Below are 18,979 nucleotides of genomic sequence, written 5' to 3'. Positions count from 1 at the left end.
CTGTTTTACAACTTCTGAAATTACCAGAGCACAAATAACACGCATTGTACATGACATCAATATTTAATGTTAAAGAATCAATGATTTACATGCATTAAAGCCCATTATGTCATGATATGTCTTTTGCAACTGAAAGAGTGAACAGTGAACATCAACAACTGTAAGATTCTTCTGGGTAAAATGTCATTAATAATAAATGTAACATATGCTGGATCCTTCAAATTTTAGGTTGACTTACCTTTGTTGATGAGCTTAGTATTTTACAATGACTAAAAACTTCAAGCTGCTCATTTGTCTTCTCCTTTCCTTTAAAACGGATTCCTCTGGAAAAGTATACATTTCTAGCAAAGCATGGCCAAAGAGCTGAGAGATGAAATTAGTGAAATAGCTTTAATCATCATGAGCTGGAAATCACTTCTCGTGCTTGTATTAAACCCATCTGTCCGATCCTCTCATTTGGTTCGGCGCCAATAAAATTTGCAGGTTACAAATTGAAAGGAGATGAATTATGGATCACAAGGCTGGAAACGCTGGGGCATGGCCAGACCAGCTTTAGGATGATTTGGTCTCTCGAGAGTTGGTGGATATCTTCATCACTGCTCTGTCCAGGTTTCAGTCAGCACTTTTCAAAATTTAAGTGCACTAAATCACAAGGCTTTTTACTTCAAAAGCTGATCACATTCGTGGTACAACAGAAAATGTTATATAAGGGAAGTAGAGGTGTCCAAATGGTAAAATATTGTGTAGAATTTACAAACTGTTTTGATTAGTATAGAAGAAATAAAGTTTGAATCTAATGCTTTATAAAGTACTGCATCTACTTTAACTAACTTCATTTAGAATGCCATTTTTTGTAAAGCATACTCAAATTTCTTTATGACTGATTCAGTTTATGAGTAGGATTCATCTTTTCACGTGATCTGAATTTACCAACCACATTTTAAGCAAGCAATTGACTTCTTAGTGTTGTGTGTATAATTCAAGATTACATCAACTTTACTATAACTAAAGTTACAACAGCTCTTTAAGCTCTTGAAGGTTTGAACCAGCAACCTTTTTATGCGTGGGCATATGCTTTACCAAAGTGCCTGAATTGCAAAGTGGGTTTGTTGAGTGACGGTACTTTGAGATGAATGAGAGAAATGTAGTCTAAGATTAAGACAAGACACATAAATTGATCTTATACCTGTACATGCAACATAAGGCCTGTGCCACAACCAGAGAAAGCACTTAACGTACAACTCAAATATTCATAGTGAGAGATGGAGCAGGTGGAAACGTTCTCATGCAGTTATGCAGAGGGTCAATGGTTCACAACAGCACACTCACTAAAGCATAAGGATTTTGGGAAACAAACCTGATAGAGGTGAAATTCACAGAGCCCCACTACAGCAGCACACATGACATTATTTGCTTTTGTGAATAATGCCTGAATAGTGAATTGGAACAAAATCATAATTTAAATGGTTGCAAATGAATTCTTGTAAAACTTGCTCCCAATTTTACCAATTATTTACTTGTCTCCATGGAGATGTCATGAAGAAGGGCTTGACACCAAAATGTCACTGTGGTGCTATTAAAGTCATTTAAAAATTGGGAGCTCCAGAGAACTGTGGTGCGGATCTGTGTGTTTTTTTTTTTTTTTTTTGTTTTTTTTTTACAATTGTCTGGAATTTCCCACGTGTTCTTGGGGACAAAGGGCAGCCCTGGCAGAGTCCAACATGCACCAGGAATTTACTGCCGGTAATGCGAACACAGCTCCTGCTCCGGTCATACAGCTCTTAGCAAAGGGCCCCGGACCCCATACTCCCAGAGCACCCCCCCAAAGGACACCATGAGGAACACGGTCGAATGCCTTCTCCAGATCCACAAAGCACATGTGGACTGATGGGGCAAACTCCCATGAACCCTCGAGCACCCGATGGAGAGTGTAGAGCTGGTCCAGTCTTCCATGGCGAGGAAGAAAACCACACTGCTCCTCCTGAATCCGAGGTTCGACTATCGGCCGTATTCTCCTCTCCAGTACCCTGGCATAGACCTTACTGGGGAGGCTGAGGAGTGTGATTCCCCTGTAGTTGGAACACACCCTCCGGTCCCCCTTCTTATACAGAGGGACCACCACCCCAGTTTGCCAGTCCAGAAGCACTGTCCCCGACCGCCACGCGATACTGAAGAGGTGTGTCAGCCAAGACCCACAACATCCAGAGACTTAAGATACTCAGGATGGATCTTATCCACCCCCGGAGCCTTGCCACCAAGGAACTTGCCAACTACCTCATTTCTTGTTTTTGGGGACAATCAGGTTACACTAGGGATGTAACAATAACAGAAATATTGTGATATTGTGTCGTCTCACAATAATAGCATGGGCTGTCACAGTATATATCGAATTACAAGTTCCTTTACTTAAATGCAGGTTTAAAAGTAGCAACAGCTTATAAACATTGGGAACTACATATCCCATGATTCATTTCAGTGCAGACAACTTGAAGTTATATGTGTTTTACTTGAATCCTTGGGATTATGACGGAAATAATTCTCACCAAAATCTTGTCAGGGTATTTTAAAAGCAAAAAAGTTTCCTATTTTCAAATATATTAACCTATCCAAAATATCTCAATAAATATTGTACAAACATCGCTGAACAGTGAAAAGATCAGTAACTTAATAAATGCAAGAAAGACCAGTTTAATGCCACACTGTGGAAATTTTCTAGTTAAATAACTTTCCAGTAGAGACAAGCAGGCGGAAAACCATTCCAGAAAAGCTACAAAGTGCATTTTTAGTTGTAAATTAATTATGCTTTTGGAATTTAAAGGTCCTATTACGTCATGTTATAACATAAAAAACAAGCCTCAAAAACAAACCTGGAGTTGTGTTGTATTTCATTCACACATGTTTATTATTAGTGTGTTTACATATCCAAAGCTCAAAATGCTCTGTTCCACCTTATGATGTCATGAAGCGGGACTTTCCTTTTTACCTTTAGTCCAGTTGAGATTGTCAACTGAACTAAAGAGCTGAACTCATCCGACTGATTCTAGTGAAGGTGTGTGGAGTTTAAAAACCACATATTACTACATAATATTACCACATGACATCACAAGATGGAACAGTGGTTTCAGTTTGAGAAAAGAACTTACAACAAAACACAACATTATAACATAGTTCAGAAAATAGTGTAATACAGGTATAGATTTTTTTTTTAAATGTTCAAATGTAGCCCAACACCTTGCTTCCCTTCTGTAGCACGGCGCTCTAAACCCACGTCTGTACTGTAGAGCGGAGAGATGGAGCAACCAGCTGAGCCTATGTGCACACAAAGCCTCTTCAGAAGCCGCTCTAAGTCCCCGTGCTCCTCATTATGCAACACACTCAAACGCACTGAGGAAGTAACCCCATTGGATACTGTATTTCTGACATAACAAAGCCCGTAATCTGATTCATAATGCAGCAAAGAGTCACCATCTCAAGGTTAATGTAAGAATAATATCATCATGTAAAAGGTGTCCCTCCTCTCGCTGGCTTTAAACTGGTTATGATGGAATTACACATATGCAGTTATGAGGTTTGGTAACGATGAGCCACAAACATATGGGGAGAAATCTGTTGAAATCTTCACTTTTATTCAGACCCAATCTACAGTGTCCCATATAAATACATATTCTACATTCTACAAACAAATATATCTACATAGTTACATTTTACAACAATATAAACAGTATTAAACAGTATTCTAAAAGAGAGAGAAGCGAATAACTGTCTAGATTACTAATAATATAATTCTACTACAATATAATGCTACTACATAATGTTATTTAAGTATGACGTATGAGTCAAATGTAATGATATTATATAAGAAAAGCTAAAAAGTAATTCAGTTTCATAATTGGCATCAGGTACAGCCACAGCTTTGAAAAACTTTTTTTTTTTTCAGTGAATCCTTGATATTGCTCCTTTAAAATCATTTTAGACTACAGGTGTCATTATTTGTCGAATTTAGGCTGCGATTTGGTTCCCGCTGAGGTCGGGGAGACATGACCCGACTTTGTGTTTTTTGAAGGCGCTGTGTGGTGTCAGTGTGACTCTGAGCTGCTCTGTCAGATCAGAACCACCAAACATCAGCAACGCTACAGTAACAGCAAATAAAACAGAGCGTCAGGGGCAGAGGAGTGACAGACAGAGATACAACATACAAACTCAGGACATAGTGGAAATAATGAGAAGACTTTATTCCTCACCTCTTATAAAGTGGTAAATTTAGTGCAGCATCCAGTTCACAAAACAGCGCGATTAATTTTAAAAAATTATATAAAAGTAAAAAGGTGGGAGTAGTTCCTCACGTGTGTCTGTTTACATCCACACAGCGCACGGACCGAGGTGAAGCTGCAGATTAGTAACAGTGGACCAATCTTTTATGCTTTAAAACCACGTTTCACAAATAATAATAACACAGTTTTGTATCTAAACTAGAAGTGCAGAGTCTGATCTTTGAACACTTAAGAGTCTCAGAGCGACTGGTTTTACTGGAGATAGGAAACAGCTGACGTTATGTCACTCACAGCTTTATATCCTGTGGTCCGCAGACAGTCCTCTACAGTCTTTGCGAACGGAGATTTTAAGTCATAAGATTCTCCTGGTGTCTGTGGTGTGCCCTTTTTGACGCATGTTTAAACTAGGGGTGTCAAATTATCGCGTTAATTGCGATTAATTAATTAAGTCATATTTAGCGCATTATGTTTTTAATCACGTTAATCTAATTTTTATTCTCTAACTTTACTGTTTCTGTATGCGAGTTGCTTTCTAATAAAACCTGTTTTTATGTGTTGTTGGGACAACAGACACACACACAAAAAAAACACATTTATACATTTTTTTATTTCGGTAATTCCACTCATTGCTGGAAACCCACACAAAACGCGCGCAGTAAGAGCGATGTAAACGTCATGTTAACGTTGGCGGCGTCAGTCGCACAATGGACAAGGTCAAAGAGCCAGTAGAACAGAACCAGCAGTGCACAGGTAAAAACACATTCATGTCTTGGAAATGATTCTCCCGACGTGAAATATAAAAGAAAATAACAAATATAATATCGCCTGAAAACAACCTGCATAGACTCATGATGTCTGCACTACTGTCCTATAGTGACCTGCCACATGAGGGGACATGCACACAAACAAACACAAACACACACAAACAAACACACACCTTCATCGTCATTAACCTGAGAACGCGCAGACCACGTTTCCTTCCGTAGACACTGCGCGGACACCGCTGTCCTCCCATGAGCCGCGTGTGGATCGTGTTTTCTCGCGTACGCGGCGTAAACCGCGTTTCCTCCTGTGCACCTCTAAACCAGAACTAACACCAAGACTAAAACCAGGACTAATCCAGTCCAGGACTAAACCAGGACTAAACCAGGCTAAACCAGAACTAAAACCAGAACTAAAACCAGAACTAAAACCAGGTCTAAACCAGGACTAAACCAGAACTAACACCAGGACTAAAACCAGGATTAATCCATTCCAGGACTAAACTAGGACTAAAGTAGGACTAAAGCAGGTCTAAACCAGGTCTAAAACCAGTGATCTCATATATAAACTATTTCTCTATCAATAATATTTTTAACATGGTTAAGGAAAGACTGGACTTTTTATTGTCTTTAAGTAGACAAAAGTTATTATGTTCAGATTTCCTCGTCTTTGCTACTTTACAGCAAACAGTTTCTTATTCATGGAGACTTGGGCTCAACAGCCAAATTGGAGAGATTTGTTAAACAATAAATGACTTTATAAAGTCACTTTTTTTAATCTATATTAGTCTTTTGATCTGCCACAATAATGTAATAATGAATTTAAATGAAAATACCTCAAATTGAAGCTTTTCTCAGCAATTTTTAGGTGAGATTAAAATGAGATTAATTAGATTAATTAATTACAGATCATAATTAATTAATCTCTCAATTTTTTTAATCGCATGACAGCACTAGTTTAAACATCGTTTAAGACTGAAAAATCCTGTAATGTGTGGCAGCTTTTACACAGTTTAAGTCGTACATTTAGAGTACCTTATCCCCATAACTTTAACTTCATACCACAACATTACAATGACTTGCCTTGAAATATGCTTTTATCTGCTTCTGTCTAGTTCTGTGAGTGCACGCTGACAGCTGGACAGCCCGGAGCTCCCCTGTAGCCCTGTGCTTATAGACTTTTCCTCAGCATTTGTCCTTAACGGCCACACTCCCCCTGCTACTCCGTAGCAGGGCGCTAAAGTCTGTCTGGATACCACATCTCAATCCTATTCGTCTCTATTTGGAAACGAGAGCCAAAGAGAGAGTCTAGCAAATCCCCTCAAGCCACCAGCGCCTACGCAATCTATCCTGCTTATTATAAGGATTCAAACTGTGGCTCTATTCAAAGAAGACATGTTATGCTTTTCTTTGCTATTTAGTGATAATGTATTACACCTCTGGATAGAGGGGCATTGACTTTTTACTCAAATGTATTCTAGCCTGCCCCTTAACTATCCAAAAGAACTTCAGGTTATAACATTATAAAATGACTCAAATTTTATAAATGTTGGATTAGCATAAGATGTCCCCTTTATTACATTACTCTTCGTACATGCTTTTTCAGTCTGGACTAACTGTTTTTAAAAGTGGATTGCATTAAACATTCATCTCAAAGTCAGCCATCTTAAACACTTTGCATACAAATAATTATCAGATATTTTTGGCATAAGAAAACAGGCAAAGATCATAGAGCCAGGTGAACAAGTGTATGGAGTCAGAAAGCTTTCAGAAATATTTGTGTGCATAGGATAGAAATGTGTGTGTATTTGTCTGTAGTTGAGCATAAAATAAATATTCATAAACTCTTGAATGAGTCCAGTCGTACATAAAATGTATTATATTGAGCAGAAGAAACATTGATCAAGATGCTGGACTTTTGCACCACATAAGGACTGAACCAGGTCTAAACCAGGACTGAACCTGGACTGAACCAGAACTGAACCAGGACTGAGGGTCGGGACAGGCCCGGAGGTGCTCGTGTAGTGGAAGGACTGGCACAGAGCTCCGCACCCCACGGAGCTAAGCGCAGCCATCGCCCAATCACGCTTTACCCTGGGGCGCGAGTCTCTCTCTCTCAAGTCCAAGATTTGTCTGGTTTAGTCCTGGTTTAGTCCTGGTTTAGTCCTTGTTTAATCCTGGTTCAGTCCTGGTTTAGACCTGGTTTAGACCTAGTTTAGACCTGGTTTAGATCTGATTTAGTCCTGGTTTAGATCTGGTTTAGATCTAGTTTAGTCCTGGTTTAGACCTGGTTGAGTCCTGGTTGAGTCCTGGTTGAGTCCTGGTTGAGTCCTGGTTTAGACCTGGTTTAGCAAAAGTCTGGCATCTTGATCGATGTTTCTTCTGCTCAATAAATAATGGCTGTGAAGTGATGACAGATTTTTGACAGTCGAGTTGTGTCTGTGAATTCGTTTAAGTACTGAAGAAAGAGTAACTTTCATTTTGTGATTGTTATTCTTAAAGTTGTAACTTTTCAATTCATATTCTAATGGATAAAATGCATTTTATGTACGACTGGACTCATTTGAGAGTTTACAAATACTTATTTTATGCTCAGCTACAGACAAATATGCACAGATTTCTATCCTATGCAAAATATTTCTGAAAACTTTCTTAATCCATTCAGGTGCTTATTTAGCTGTTTACAGATTTTAAAAGAAAATTGTGTTGAAAAATACTGTGGAATTTGAAATGTTGAAATATATATAGCTTATTGTAATCATTTTGGACAATATTTTGGACAATATTGCAATGCATTTGGACATTACATACAGTCTACCTGTTTCCAGCTGCCTTCATCTAGTAGAAAATGTACACTTTCCTCCTGCCATTTCAGATACAGTGCATTCTTTCAACTCCTGCAGGAGACCTATCAGCCTATCCTCTACCTCTCCATCTCCTCTTCACTACCAAATCTTCCCCTGCAAATCTGTCATATTTTCCTCTCTTCAATCATCATCTCTTCAATTATCTGGTTAAATTTTTAGTTAGGTACTTAAGCAAATTTTTCTGTCCTTTGTGTATTTAGAGACAGGATGGACTGATGCAGCGCTCCATTCGAGAGGTCAACACGTCCAGCCACTGGTGCATGCTGTGGGACCTGGACGAAGACACGCACTACAGTGTACAGGTCAGACACCACCCTTGAACACAAGGAAACACTAAAGATAATGTTCGTTTTTCAACCCTAGTTCAGGTCTGTTTTCATGCTCATGATGTGAAATTTGAGTCTGGCTGGTTGTTGCTGTGAAGACAGTTGAAAATGTTCACAGCAGCTCAGGGATATTTCACATTGTTTTTTTGTTAAGCAGTGTCGGCCTTAAAATCAGATTGCAGCCAAAATTTAATTCTGGCTGCAATCGTTCGAGCTTGTACTCCACTTCTGGCACTTTCTGTTTTCATTGCTGAATCATTATTTGGAGTGGGGTCTCTTCAAAAAGCCAAAGGGCCTTGTGACAAAGCAAGTTCAAATTGGCAAGAGTAGTTTGTACAAGCACTCACAGCAGAGCCAAAATGAAAACTATAGACTAAACAAGGCTAAATTAGAACAAATATTTGAATAACGATAACATGGTATGGTCAGTGGGCAGACATTTTGCTGTACTGGTTTGTGGAAGGTAATGTGCCCGATTGTCTCATTTTGAGCTTGTTTTTTCTTGCTGTAGGTGCAGTCCGTGGGCATGCAGGGGGACAGCCAGCCCAGCAGAGCGGTGCATTTCAGAACCTTGGAGAGGAGCGACCACTACCCTGTCGGAGTGCACGACCACCACCGTAAATCACTCATTTACTGCTAAAAATGTCTGACAAAGGACAGTTGTTATCAGATCAATGAAAGACATCCTAGACATTTATAGGAGCATGAGATCTGCTTGTTAAGAGGATTTAACCTGGATGTTCAAGTCAAAACATACTGCAAGTTTACTAGATTTGAATCAAAATCAACATGCATCAAATAAAGGGGCTTTACTTGTTTTATGGTCTTCATATTTAACTGTTATTTATTCCTCACTTTCCTAATGCACTCTCTCACAAATTATTCACCGTGATGAGTTCATAAACGCTTTTCTCAACCTTCCCAGTAATGTTTAATGTCAACAAACATGTTACGTCTTGGTTTGCAGGAAGATAAAAATGCTTTAGAATTAGTAGATGCAGACAGCTCACAGTGCCACATTTTGACCCTAAGAGCTGCTTTTACCATATATCTACACTGGGTTAAGACAAATTTGACTTGATTACAAAGCGTCTTTAAACGAACACCCATGATATTTGGATAAAAGGCTTAGAATGTATGTGGTTATGTTTTGTCAGATGAGCCGGCGATGGAGGGTCTGGGGATGACGCCTCACCTGCAGACAGGAGAGCTGCTCATCATCACGACTGTACTGCTGCTGTGGGCTGGTCTGTATTCTGTTCTTAAAACTCACATTGTCTAGTTCTCATTTTGACATGTTCATTGTGTTCATTTTGTGTGTCATTTTGCTTTGCCGGGCTCTCCCACAGCCGTCATCGCCCTGTTCTGCCGGCAGTACGACATCATCAAAGACAACGACTCCAACGGCACCAAGGAGAAGGGTAAACGGCTGCGCTCGTCCTCGTCCTACTACAACGGCTCCGCGGGCAGTTCCCCCATCTACCATAACGGGGCAGTGCGGAGCAGCAGGGTGAGAGTTCAGTCAGCACTCTATTGTTTTCACTCTGGTGGATAGTTAGAGCTAAAAGTCCACATGGTAGGTAGTAAGTTAGGGTGACCAGATTTTCAAAATCAAAGACTAGGACAGCCTCGGTTTGGGACAGTGCAGAGAACACTCATGACTACAGTAAGATGTGAGTCAGTATAGTCTGTATTTTACCTAAACAAGTTTATGTCTCTCTTTACTGTTGGCAGGGATCAAATTGGTAAAAAATAAAGACACCTGGGACAGTTCTTGTATAAAACTGGGACAAATCAGTGGTTTTGTATAAATGTGCTGGGACAGGGGACACTGGGATCAAATGGGACTGTCCCGGGTAAATGGGGACGTCTGGTCACCCTGTAGTAGTAAGTAGTGAGGGAGTAGACAAGTGGGACAAAGTGGTCAGTTATCTTTCACCCAGAATTGGACTCTTATCTGTTCTTTTAGAGAGGGACCCATGTGATTCTTCTTGCTCAGGGCCTAGTGTTGTCATGATACTAAAATTTCAAAGGAATAGACAATAGAATGTAATTTTCAACATTAAATGTAGTACTTTCTTTTATATTGCCATCTGCGTAAGCACTCGGTGGTAAAGGTAGGTTTCATAGTCTAGTATACTAGTTTATGTGCTCTTACACTTCTGATACAGCTCAACATCATTCTAAAGCTACTCAGGAAAGGTTCATTTCTGTCCCGTCACTGTAGGGTGACCAGACACCCCTGTTGTCCCAGGACAGTCCCAGTTTTGAGCCTGTGTCCCCTGTCCCAGCACATTTATACAAAACCACTGATTTTTCCCAGTTTAATACAAGAAATGTCCCAGGTGTCCATATTTTGGACCAATTTGATCCCTGCCAACAGTAAAGAGTTAACAGTAAAGAGAGGCAGAAATTGTCATTTGTTTAGGTAAAATACAGAAAAGCTGCTTAAAAATAACCAAAGCACAAAGAAAATGTGACTATACTGACTCACGTGTTAGCCATGAATGGGCCGAGTACAGAACAATTTTTACACACTCGTTTCACAATTTTATTATTACCAACAACCAAAAAAACAGGGAAGTCCCAGATTTTTGCCTTTGAACTTCTGGTCACCCTGTGAATTTTAGTACTGATGCTGGCCAAAGTATCTAGTTTGAATACTACTTCTAGTGTTGATTATTATCTGATTAGAGTGAAAAAATGCATAGCACACTCGGTTGGCCGATGTCCAAATACAATTTTATTAACAAAATAACGTTTCGGCCAGCCCAGGTGCCCATATACCCACTCAATGAATGAGTTGGTATATGGGCACCTGGGCTGGCAACCATTTTGTGTGCTGTGGTCCAAGACAAGAAAAATATCTGATGAAGGCTTTTTTTGCCGAAACGTTATTTTGTTAATAAAATAGTATTTGGACATCGGCCAACCGAGTGTGCTATGCATTTTTTCACTCTGATCTGGCTACTCCTTGCATTTGCACCTCTGCAGAAATCTTGGTGTGCGTTTTCTGTTTTCTTTTTATTATCTGATTATCTTACTTTTGGCAAGCCAAGTTAGTAGATGTCAGAAAAGAATTTGAAGACATGTTTTTCTGTAGGGGGTCAATAGTGTGCCAGAAATCTCCTAGCAACCAGTGCTTCCACAGTCTTGCACACACACGTTTGTAGAGGTCTGAGCTACAGGCTTGGCAGTTTTACACTTAACCAGACCTCAAAAAGAACTAACAACATTTAGGCAATTCCATAATTGTGATCGAAACATGTTTGCCTGGAGGTACTACATCTGCTGAACTCACAAAGTCAGCATTTGAGCTTTAAGATTTAAAAAATATGGCTTGATAATTTTGAAATGGAGCCTCGTCTGCAGTGTTAGTGCTTACCGTAAGAACAAGACAAGTCAGCGTCTACTCCATCATTTCCATTAAGACACCCACATCTTCCTTCTATCGATTTGTTCACAACGGATTATAAACTGGGAGAGGAACACTGTCTTTAGGAGGTCATTAGGCTTGATTTATGTAGGTTCAGGCAGTTGAAATGTGAAAGCTTTAGCATAAAAAGATATAGGCTTGAAACACTGAGTGCAAATGGTGTGAAAAGCCAACAGCACAATGATAATAAAGCCGCTCTATGTGTCGAAAGATTCATCCTGCAACTAAGCACATTTACACTTGAAACATGATGGATGGAAAAAGTTTGGATGCGTTCAGTTTGGCAGGAACATAGTTACCTTTCGTCTAAGTAAGGTCACAAGTGTGAACAGGGACAAGAAAGTGTGAACAGGGACAAGTATAGATGACTTTTTTTCATACCAGAGATACGTAGACTCTAAACACTCGGACTGAGTATCATTAAGAAGTTGGTGATACAATACATACCTCGATACACAGGCCTCGATACGATACATATCCCGATAAAGTACACTTTTGATTTGATACGATATATATCAATTCGATAAAGTTCAATAAAAATAAAGGCTAAATCATGTCTGTGATAGTAAAAGTCTTTGTTAAAACACTTCTTGTGCAAAGTTCACATGAAACACAAACATTTTAATCATCAAAACTGTGAAAATGTCAAAAGTGTCGCATAAACCAGTTTACTTCCTCTAAACAAACAACAAAAGTGTAGCACTGTAACAAAAATATTTAATAAAATATACCAAAAAATACTCTTGGCGATACATCGATACAGCAACCCACGATATCAATACTGTATGATCACATTAAATGATACGATATACCCTACTAAACACTATTCTAAAATGAACAAAAAATTTCAAAATATTAACTAATATATTACATTTTCCATTATTTGTGCTCCTTCGTCCTTGCTCTCAAAGTATTTCTAAAAGTACTCAGCTCCAACAGCAAATCTATACATCCCCTGATCAAATTATATTCTAGATATTGTGGTAAAATAGAAGAAAGTTAATAACCCTTATGAAATTTGGTAAGATGGCCACGTCTATAAATAAAACAGTGAATTCATCCAGCAGTGACCACAGACACCATGTCACTGAAATGCAGGAAGAATGAAGGAACAGGAAGTGCATAGAGTTGATATGATTAGAGTTGAAAGAAACAAGACACAGGTATGTTTTTGACACATAAACGTCATTACGTCAGAAACGCTCAAAGTGTTCAGTATTGCCTTATTTTGCTCATATTTTTTCTTTTGTTTTTCTCCAGCTTCACCGAGCCTCCTCCTCGATCAGCATCATCCGAGTTTGAACCAAAATCTTCAGATGTTAAAATGGAGTGTTGTTTATTCACTGTGAAACGACCGGGAGTTTTTTCTGCCGAAACAACAGCAAATTGAAAACTGAAAAGTCATGGGCATAAAAATGATGTTACGAAATGTGTTGTAATACATGGACAGAGAGAGACGCACTTGGGGGCCACTGCTAAAAATGCTGAGACTGCCACCTTCAGGACATAAACTGAACTGCAACCGCTGTAACTGCAGAGGACACAAGACTGAATGATGTCAACCACTGTACATATTTTTGACTGTTGTGTATTTGCATGTTGTACTCATTTGATGCTTTATTTTTTACTAACAAACATGGAAAATTAATGCCAGAAATTAGTAGTATTTCTTAATATCAGCTAACCGACTTGGTCATTTAAAGATGTAACTTTTGTGGTGGAGGGTCTGCCACGTGCTTTTCTGCATTCAGGTGTTTTGCTTTGCTAGATCATCTACAGCATGGCATTAAAATTATCTATCTCCATGGAAACCAGCAGATGATACTGCTAGACCAACCGAAGGTCAGGTTTGTGCAGAGGCAAGAATGCTATTTTCAAGCAATAAAAGCACGCACACTGAAATAAATGCTCGATAGAAACGCTTAATGCCATACTGTGGAACATTCAAGTCACGCTCATGGAAAAAGCAAGTAACAGACCCCCAACTGAAAAAGTGACATAGACGAGCTTTATATCATCTTCATTTAATACTGCATCAAATAAATAAAGAATTGTTTGTATGAATATTTTTTATAAAATGCACACTCCCATTACGGATTCATGGGCGAATATAAATAGTTCTAATGCAAACAGGCTACTTATATAAGGTGACCAGATTTTCAAAATAAAAAACTGGGACACCCCCAGTTTATGATTATTGGTAATAATAAAATTGTGAAACGAGTGTGTAATTCTGCACTCGGTCCATTCACGACTAACATGACTCAGTATAGTCACATTTCTTTGTGTTTTGGTCATTTTTAAGCAGCTTTTCTGTATTTTACCTAAACAAGTGAAAACTCTTTACTGTTGGCAGGGATCAGATTGGTCAAAAATAGGGACACGTGGGGCATTTCTTGTATTAAACTGGGACAAATCAGTGGTTTTGTATAAATGTGCTGGGACACGGGACACAGGGCTCAAAACTGGGGCTGTCCCGGGTAAACAGGGATGTCTGGCCACTCTATACTTATATCAAAACTATGGAGAGAGAGATTTATTGGGACCAACGACGTCATAACATTTAGAGAGTAATTTGAGATATTTCTGTATTCAAGATTACTGTCAAATGTGTCCAGGTTGATATTTTAGGGGTAGAAGAATGCTGAAGAGGAAGAACAAACAGATAAAGTTTTATTTAAAAAAAAAATCTTTACACCCCAAAGCTGTGTGCTACCCTTAGCCATTTGTTATAATTTGCTCTTTATTTAGCTCTGAGTCCTGACTCCAGACACGGCCGTACTGTACATGATTTACTGGTAAGAGAAACACAGGGATAACATGCAAACTCCACACAGAAAGTCCCCACCTGGCCCAGGGATCACACCCAGGACCTTCTTGTTGTGAAGCTGAAGAACTAACAACTCTGCCACTGTGCCACGATTGCCTGCTATATCAATATGTATATTATTATTTTTAAGGGTTAAACTATTTCTTTCACTGTAACTGAAATTGTGTGGAGTATCTTTGTTCACTGTGACATTAAAATTGAAGAGGATTGTGTGGAGACGTCTGTGCTCAGATACAATAAATAGATTTTACAGGAGCAGTGTCTTTGTTTTGAATAGAATACATACAATTGAGGTAAGGCTTTTATTTAAGCTGCATATTATTAGATGGAAAACCATGTACAAGCTCAACTGGTCTTCTCACATCCAACTAAATACCCAAAACATCAAGAAAAAAGTTATTTGACGGGGGGGGGGGGGACACATCTTTTTTCTACAGGGAGGAAAAATACAAGCTAATCTGAGCCAGTTTTAAGGGAGTATATTGGTAACTCAGCATAAATTTACAAGAAATTTTAAAAGCTTAATATCAGAATTTGTAAGTATCGGCTATTGGCCACAACAGTAAGAAAAATATACTATATTTTAATCAGCTCAAAAAAAAATGTAAATAAATCTTGGACCGTTCCTAATAGATACAGAGATATTAACCATAACCCCTGTCAACAAAAGTATTCGAGCCTGAACATGCAACATTAACATTTCGATTATACTTTTTGGGAAATGAATTCAGATCAGATGCAGCTGTAAACTTGCTCTCTGTGAATTACGTAATGTACAGCTACTTTAACCTTGCTGCATCACGATTTCTTACACATTACACTGCTCAAAGGTTTATTTATCAGAATGTGATTTCATGTGTAGTTTTAGGATACACGCTTGTGCAAAATCTTTCTTACAAATTAAACAACTGAATGTTTTTCCTTCTGTGTGTTGTTTTGCATGTACCATTAAAGAAGTCTTAGTGGCGAATGATTTGTTACACTTTGAGCAAATGTGAGGTTTTTCTCTTGTGTGTTGTTTCGTATGTACAATTAAAGAAGTCTTGGAGGCCAGTGCTCTCTTACAGATTGGGCAGGTGTAAGGGTTATTTCCACTGTGAACTCGAAAATGTACTTGTAACTGATACTCAGAAGACAGTTTCTTTTTACACACAGAGCACTGGTGTTTCTTCTCCTCTGCTCCCTCAGCTGTTCCTGATACGCCTTCATCGTTCAGACTGGAGCTGAGCTCTGGTGCAGACATGGATTTGGGGGATCTGATCTTGATTTGTATGATGTCGTTTTCATCAGCTGGATGTCTGAGTGGAGCTCTCCAGTCTTCACCGGTGTCAGTGTCAGAGGAGTGCTCTGTATCTTCCTCAGACTCTGAGTCTAAATGTGGCTCTGTGCTCATGTCCTCTTCCTTCGTTTCCTGTTTAGACTCACTTTTTACAAGCACTGAGGGCTCTTCTACCTTCACATGGACATCAGAGAACTCATGGATAGACCTGAAAAAAGCAACCATGTTCATCATTACAATGGTCGTCATCATAAATGAAATATTATTAGTCTTATATAGAGCAGGGATGGGCAATTCTTTTTTCCATGGGGCCACATGAGAAACAGAAAATATTATGGAGGGCTACAATGTTTAACTAAATTCTGCATAATATTAATTGTATTTCTTTACAAAAAGCAGTAAATATTATTGTTCTGACGATGGTCAGACTGATAAGACTTTATGTTATGACTAAGCAATGAAAAAGTGAGACTGCCAAACAAAAAATGTCATTAAAAAACACCTCTAAAATAAAAGCAATGCAGCTTTAGTCCATGCATGAGGTAAAATTATAATAAAATATGTTTATTTTGTAATTCCAAATGATCTTAAGCGGGCCAGTCAGAGTCAACCAAAGGGCCGTATGTGGCCCAGGAGCTGGACAATGCCCAGGTCTGATATAGGGTGACCAGACGTCCCTATTTACTCGGGACAGTCCCAGTTTTGAGCCTGTGTCCCCTGACCCAGCAGATTTATCCAAAACCAGTGATTTGTCCCAGTTTTATACAAGAAATGTCCCTAGTTTTGACCAATCTGATCCTGCCAACAGTAAAGAGAGACACAAATTATTATTTCTTTAGGTAAAACAAATTACCAACCATCATAAACCAGGGATGTCCCAGTTTTTGATTTTGGAAATGTGCTCACACTAGTCTTATACCATATTGCATTTACCCAAATGTGCCTGTGTAACAGGATGCACCACTACTGCTTCTAACAACTGGATTGGAACTGAGAGGCAAATCAGCAGCGGCTGAAAAGTTTCCAGAGTATTTCTAGGTTAGTAGCAGACACAGGAGCAGACAGGAGCAGACAGGAGCAGACAGGAGCAGACAGGAGCAGACAGGAGCAGACAGGAGCAGACAGGAGCAGACAGACTTACACCAGCTGCTGCTCTTCCTCCAGTTTGATGAGACACTGTTCCTCTGGCTCGTGTTTAACCTGTGGACTCCATGTGCTGTCATGCGTGAGTCCGGGGTCAGGAGAGGGAGTGTGCGGAGCCGCTTTGGGCAGCAGCACCCTCGGGCTAAGAACCGAGTCCAGGGTCTTTTGTTTCCTCTGGTTTTCCTCTTTGGAGCGGCGCAGTTCCTCCTCATATTCCGCTATTGTTCTCTCAAACAGCGCAAAGATCTCTTCTGCAGCCGCACTCAGCCGCTCATTCACCAGAGCTCTCAGTCTTTGGCCTTGTTTAGACATTTTTGATCAAGAAGAGACTTTAGCTTTAGCGTCGAGCTGAAGAACCGTACTCTGACTTCCGGAAGAGTGAGTCTCGTCTCTGCTCGTTGGTGCCTCTGTTGGTGAGGCGGGACAATTACACGTCTAAACATGTGGCAATACAACATAGAGAGGCTGCTTTGAGGACTGCTGGGTCTCAGATCACATCATAATTCAACTCAGTTCAATTCTATGTAAACATTAGCACACAGTAATAGTATCAGTCTATCAATCAGTACAGGCACAAAGTATGATCGACTGTAACAGACTTGGCAGCAGCAAAGGGAGAGATCAACAAATCACAAGAACTGGGACATCCAGGTCACATTGTATATTTTAAATGTCCTGTTGCAGCAATGCAAGGTCCAGTTCACAGTTATTGTAGTGGGTGGGATATGGTTTACTGACCGGAGGAGGAGGGGAGGGCTGTGGGCCGGTCTAGATGTTCTGGCGTGTATGGACCTGTATCTGCTTCCTGAGGACAACAGGTGGAACAGGTGGTGGGCAGGATGGTGTTGGTCATGCAGGATGTTACGCACTCTCTCCAGACAGCAGGTGGTGTAGATGGTACTGATCTCTGAAAGAGTGAGCTAAATGATTTTTCCCACTGTTTTTACCACCTGCTGGAGTGCCTGCTGATCAGCCTTAGTGCAGCTGGAGAACCACACTAGAGATCCATATGTCAAAACACTGCTGATGGCACAGTTGTAGAAGTTCACCATCAGCTGTTTTGAGATCCTAGCACTCCTCAGTTGCCTCAGGAGGTAGAGCCGTTACTGAGTTTTACCTACTGCTGAGGCAGTGATAATGCCCCAGGACAGGTCCTCTGTCACAGTCAACCCCAACAATCTAAAGTGTGTCACCCTCTCTACCACCTCGTTGCCAATAGAGAGTGGAAGGTGATTGTGTTTTCCTTTTTTGCGGTAATCCACAATAATCCTTGGTCTTCTTTATTTTCAATACCAGGTTGTTGCTGACACACCACGATGCTAGATGTTGCACTTCAGTCCTGTAATCCATCTCAATGTTGTTGTTAATGAGTCCAAGCTCAAGTGGTGTCATCGCCAAATTTAACAATGAGATTGGAAGCAAAAGAGGTAGAGCAATCATGGGTGAACAGAGGATAGAGCAGTGGTCTGAGCACATATCCTTGGGGGACCTCGGTGTTTATTGGAGGGTGGAGGAAGTGTGCTCGTCTCCTCTAACAGCAAGGGGTTCAGTCCAAGATGGTTGCACAGATGGTAGCTTGGCTCAAAGTTTGAATAGTCGAATCATATTAAAGGCCAAACTAAAATCAACAAAGAGGAGCCTCACATAGGTGTTTTTGTGCTCGAGAGGATCCAGTAGTGAGTGGAACGCAATGGCATCCTCGGTGGACGAGTTCTGTCTGTATGCACATTGGTATTGGTCAACTGTTGGAGGTATTGCGCTTTTAATGTGTTTGAAGAGCAGTCTCTCAAGGCATTTAGCATCATAACATTCTATAGGCCAATAATATTTAATACAGATGGGGGTCCTAATATTGTTTAAAATGCAAATTTTTGTTATAATACAGTGAGTTCTTGAGTCAAATCACTCATGGAAATAAACAGATTCAACACTTGTGCATTTACCTTTTGAATATTTCATGACAAATAAAGTACAACGTGATCATTAGGGAAAACAGACCCTCTGAGAGTATGACATCATGTGAAAACCACCAATACTAGTTTATTTAAAGCCCATAGCCCTTAGTG

At 39.8% G+C, this 18,979-nt stretch overlaps 2 protein-coding genes across 2 annotated transcripts in view; one reads left to right on the top strand and one right to left on the bottom strand.

Moving 5' to 3' along the window:
• The window catches only part of LOC110175620 (fibronectin type III domain-containing protein 5-like), a 47,096-nt gene extending 34,133 nt beyond the window's left edge, over positions 1-12,963 (top strand). The window contains exons 3-7 of the mRNA XM_020941824.1: positions 8,100-8,201; positions 8,737-8,842; positions 9,383-9,472; positions 9,575-9,735; positions 12,922-12,963. Of these exons, the coding sequence (XP_020797483.1) occupies positions 8,100-8,201; positions 8,737-8,842; positions 9,383-9,472; positions 9,575-9,735; positions 12,922-12,963 (501 nt within the window). The remainder of the gene's footprint in view (positions 1-8,099; positions 8,202-8,736; positions 8,843-9,382; positions 9,473-9,574; positions 9,736-12,921) is intronic.
• A 1,354-nt stretch (positions 12,964-14,317) lies between these two features.
• LOC110175602 (zinc finger protein 37-like) lies at positions 14,318-17,307 on the bottom strand. Its single transcript, XM_020941807.2, has 2 exons — positions 16,912-17,307; positions 14,318-15,978 (listed from the first exon to the last, which is right to left on the bottom strand). Exons 1-2 carry the CDS (start codon positions 17,223-17,225, stop codon positions 15,324-15,326), a joined length of 969 nt encoding a protein of 322 aa, XP_020797466.2. The 5' UTR covers positions 17,226-17,307; the 3' UTR covers positions 14,318-15,323.
• Between the last annotated feature and the right edge of the window lie 1,672 nt (positions 17,308-18,979).

The sequence above is a fragment of the Boleophthalmus pectinirostris genome, unplaced genomic scaffold (assembly GCF_026225935.1).
Source record: "Boleophthalmus pectinirostris isolate CB_2022bp ecotype Guang Dong unplaced genomic scaffold, ASM2622593v1 HiC_scaffold_11, whole genome shotgun sequence".
NCBI classification, from domain to species: domain Eukaryota; kingdom Metazoa; phylum Chordata; class Actinopteri; order Gobiiformes; family Gobiidae; genus Boleophthalmus; species Boleophthalmus pectinirostris.
Note: the sequence above shows the minus strand (reverse complement) of the source record. Positions and strands in the feature narration are given on the sequence as shown.

Excerpts from the sequence above, each read along its gene's own strand:
- LOC110175602 (XM_020941807.2), bottom strand. The coding sequence starts at position 17,225 with ATGTCTAAACAAGGCCAAAGACTGAGAGCTCTGGTGAATGAGCGGCTG. Across the intron at positions 15,979-16,911 it reads GAGGAAGAGCAGCAGCTGGT|GTCTATCCATGAGTTCTCTG; the intron begins GTAAGTCTGTCT and ends TGCTTTTTTCAG.